The following is a 3,540-nucleotide window of genomic DNA, read 5'->3' on the forward strand; positions in this document are numbered from 1 at the left end:
GTGCCCCATCCCCACCTTGTCMCCCAGCCCAGAGCACTGAGAGCCACCTCCAGTCTTTCCTTAAACACCTCCAGGGGTGGGGACTCCACCCCCTCCAGTGCCTCACCTTTTTGTGAAGAATGAGACATCTCATCCCTGTCCTTCACCCCCTTCACCCGACAGAGAGCACAGTGTCCCCTTTAGCATGGACTCCATCCCATCACAGGGGCATTGTTGAGTTGAAGCCACACCTCACTGTGACTGACAACCCTTTGCTGAGCATCTTCATGAATCAATTCCCAGAGAAGCATCAGGAGAGCATCAGGCAGGACAAACAAGCTGTTTGGAGGCTCGGGAGAGCCTGTGAGGTGGCCAAACAGGCTCCCACCTCCAGCACAAGCCACCACCAGCTTGGACTTTCTCCAGAGGGATCAGTGTGCAGGCAGACACCATCTCTGCCGGGTTTAAGCACTGGAGCACCAACCTGAAGGAGAAGTTGAGGGTCTCAAGCGGGTATGTGGGAGGTGGGTACCAAATCCTCTCACCTTTCACTGTCTGGGCAATGCTTGCTCCCTTAAAGCACCAACCTCGGCTGATATTTCCTCGTCAAGGCATCAAATTTGGGAGGTTTCCTGCTGTTCTGCAGGCAAGGTGCCTCTTCCAAAAGCAACCTTAAATGCAGACCTTCAGGCCAGCTTTGCTTCCAATAAGCAGCAGGGTTTGGAGTGGTTGTGCTTTGCTGTGCTCTGCAAAACCTGGAGCCACTCTGAGGTTTGGGTGCCCAGGGAAGTCTGGAGGTCACGGCTCAGCCGGGCTGGGAGCCAGAACCCACGGCTGGCTCTGCAAACCTCCCTCCAGGTATGTCCTTTCTTGTTTTCTCCCTTTTCAAATATCATAAATGGGTCTTTCTTTCTTTTTTTTTTTTTTTTTTTTTTTTAAGTTCCCAGCCATCCTGAACTACCCACGCTCGGAACTGCAATATCCCTCCTGCCACAAATGCAGAATTTCAGTAAATGCTTCCTTGGGGGTGCAAAACCTCCAGCTCTCAGAGCCACTTGCGTGTTCAGCAGCAAATTCAGGACATCACCTCTCCAAAGGGAGCCTGAAAGTCACGGTCCCCTGAAAGTCAAAGCATGTTTTATTGACTGCAGTCAAGAGAATCAAAGATCTGGAGACCTGGACTCCCACGGAATAAACCACATTAGTCCTGTGCAGGGATCATTCCTCTCCCAGACGTGAATTCCACTCAGCCTCCCCTGCTGGGAATGATTAAAGACCCCTTTAGCAATCAGCAAAGTGTCATATAAGCAGGTGAACAAGTGAAAGAAAACAAGGGGAAGTGTTGACCTGCCCCCCTCCACTGGGAGCAGTCACAGTGCCGGGATGGAAGTGCAGCTCCCTGGGTGCTGCCGGCTGTTTGCTGTACAAAATTGGGATGGAGCCACGGGGGATGGCACTTCTCAACTACCAAACCCTCATTCCGGGGGAAGGCACAGCCTGTGCAGATGCAGAAACAAGCCAGGGGTGATTTTTCCCCTCTCCTAGGCTCCCTTCCCCAGCTGCTAGCCGGGCTCAGGCTGGGAAGGCAAACTGGGAAGCTCTCAATGGGAGCTCGAGGCTGCCCACTGGAGCTGCCAGCTTGGCTCCAGTCCCAGGTTGGACATCAGTAGGGAGCCCAAACCCCAAGAATGAACCTTCACACCACACTGATCTCCAGCCTGGACACCCCAAGAGCAGCACCACCCTCGCCAAACCCTTGGCTTATGGTGAGGTTTCACCTGGCCACGAAGTTTTGGGGTGAAGCTCTGGAGCAAGGAGAGATGGAAGGAGCACAACAGCTCTGGAGTGGCAGCTCTGAGCCTGGCTGAGCCCCAGGATCCCCAGGCAGCCCTCCCTGAAGTGTCCTGGGTGAAATGACTCCTTTGGGTCCATCTGGGCTCCCTCCACCCAAGGGACCCTCCCCATGCTCTGCCTTCCCCCTGGCAGGTGGGGAAACGGAGTCACCGGGTGCTGATCTGTGGGGGAGCCTGGAGAGAGGCTGAGCAGAGAACCCAGGAGTCTCTCTCTTCCCAACACGACACCAACTGCTGGGATGGGGCAGAATCCTGTTGGGAACTGGAGTCTGAGCCAAGCCCAGCTTCTGAGAGAGGATTCAGGCTCCTTCCCGCTGCTGGGGAAGGGAGTGCTGGCACTTCTGGGGGTGGCACTGACAACCCTGGGGTTAAGGCACATGTAACCCAGGCAGGGCTGAGCACAGGGTGGAACTCATCACACAGAGGCTGCAGAGTCAGTCACAGCCAGGGCTGTGGTTGTTGGCAGATGGGTTGAGACTGGTTGAAGACACCCCAGCAGGACAGAGAATCACTTCTACAGCTTTTTATTGCCAAAATGGTTAAATACCTCTGCAGAGGGCTGGGAGCATCCTCTGACCTCCCAGCTGAGCTGCCCCACAATCACCTCCCTGTGCCCCACATCCCTCTGCCAGCTCTGCATCCATCTGGAGCTGCCCGGGAGGGGACATCAGGCCAGGATGGGGAAGGAGGCGGCGGTGGCCACGCCGCAGTTGTTGTCCTTCATGGCCATGAGGATGTAGCCGTCGTTGCCCCAGTAGGTGGACCAGGAGTTCTTGATGAGCCAGTAGCCCTTGCCGTGCAGGACCCCGTAGCCCACGGCCAGCACCGCGTGGTCCAGCGCCCACGTCTCGTTTCCTGGACGGAAGAGAGAAGAAAACAAAGCCAACTCAGTCCCTGTCTCGGAGCCAAATCCCACCCTACAAATGTTTTTGCTCATCCCAGTGGCAACGAGCAGGGCATGGAGCCTCCAGGGGCCGGGACTCACCGCAGAGGGGCTCCTCGTAGACGCCGTTGGCGTAGAAGGCGAAGGACTTGTGGGAGGCGTCGATGTTGACGGCCACGGGGCCGTGCTTGACCAGCGCAGCCTTCAGGGCCACGGCACTGCCCGGTGCCACGCGGGCGTAGCCAGCCAGGGGGGCCACCAGCTCCGACTGGTTACAGTGACAGTAGCCATTCTGGAGTGGGAGCAGGGAAAGCTGAGGTGGCACCAGGGTCCAGGGGCAGGGTGGGGTGGTGAGAAGGTGGGAGGGAGCGGGGCAGCTCGGATGGAGCATCCAAGGTGGAGCCATCCACTGCTGGTTTGGGAGAGCCTGGAGGGAAGGACTGGGGAGGGGGTGGCACTGCACCCACTCTGAGTGGCACTGCCACCCTCACCTGCCCCAGGTAGGGCCCGTAGGACTCGGTGCTGGCAATGCCACCGTGTTTCTTGATCCACTCATAGGCTCTCCACTCCTCCCCCCCGTCACAGGCGTAGTTCCCGAAGCCCCAGGAGCAGTCGATGAGGACTTGTTGGGACAGGGGGGTCAGCACGCCGGTCTGTGGGGGGGACACGCTGCAGGAATGGGGACAGGCACCCTCCAGGCACCCCGTCCACCCCTGTGGGGCACAGCCCCACTCCCACCTTGAGGAACAGGGCACCTTCCATGGCCCCCGTGGTGGCGAAGCTCCAGCACGACCCACAGACAGCCTGGTCCTTCACGGGGGTGAC

The 3,540-nt window shown here is 58.0% G+C and overlaps 2 protein-coding genes across 2 annotated transcripts in view; both read right to left on the reverse strand.

Annotated features, from left to right (window-relative positions):
* FAM76A (family with sequence similarity 76 member A) overlaps positions 1 to 1,458 on the reverse strand; it is a 19,253-nt gene extending 17,795 nt beyond the window's left edge. The window contains exon 1 of the mRNA XM_029963022.1: positions 1,453 to 1,458. Within this exon, the coding sequence (XP_029818882.1) occupies positions 1,453 to 1,458 (6 nt within the window). The remainder of the gene's footprint in view (positions 1 to 1,452) is intronic.
* Positions 1,459 to 2,499: 1,041 nt separating this feature from the next.
* Positions 2,500 to 3,540, reverse strand: LOC103756276 (digestive cysteine proteinase 2; the record flags this gene model as incomplete). Its single annotated transcript, XM_029963023.1, has 4 exons — positions 2,500 to 2,687; positions 2,818 to 3,007; positions 3,207 to 3,368; positions 3,454 to 3,540. Coding segments are annotated over 4 exons (627 nt in total), but the record flags the coding sequence as incomplete, so codon positions are not given.

Source organism: Manacus vitellinus, unplaced genomic scaffold, assembly GCF_001715985.3.
Source record: "Manacus vitellinus isolate BGI_N305 unplaced genomic scaffold, ASM171598v3 scaffold_52_pilon, whole genome shotgun sequence".
NCBI lineage: Eukaryota > Metazoa > Chordata > Aves > Passeriformes > Pipridae > Manacus > Manacus vitellinus.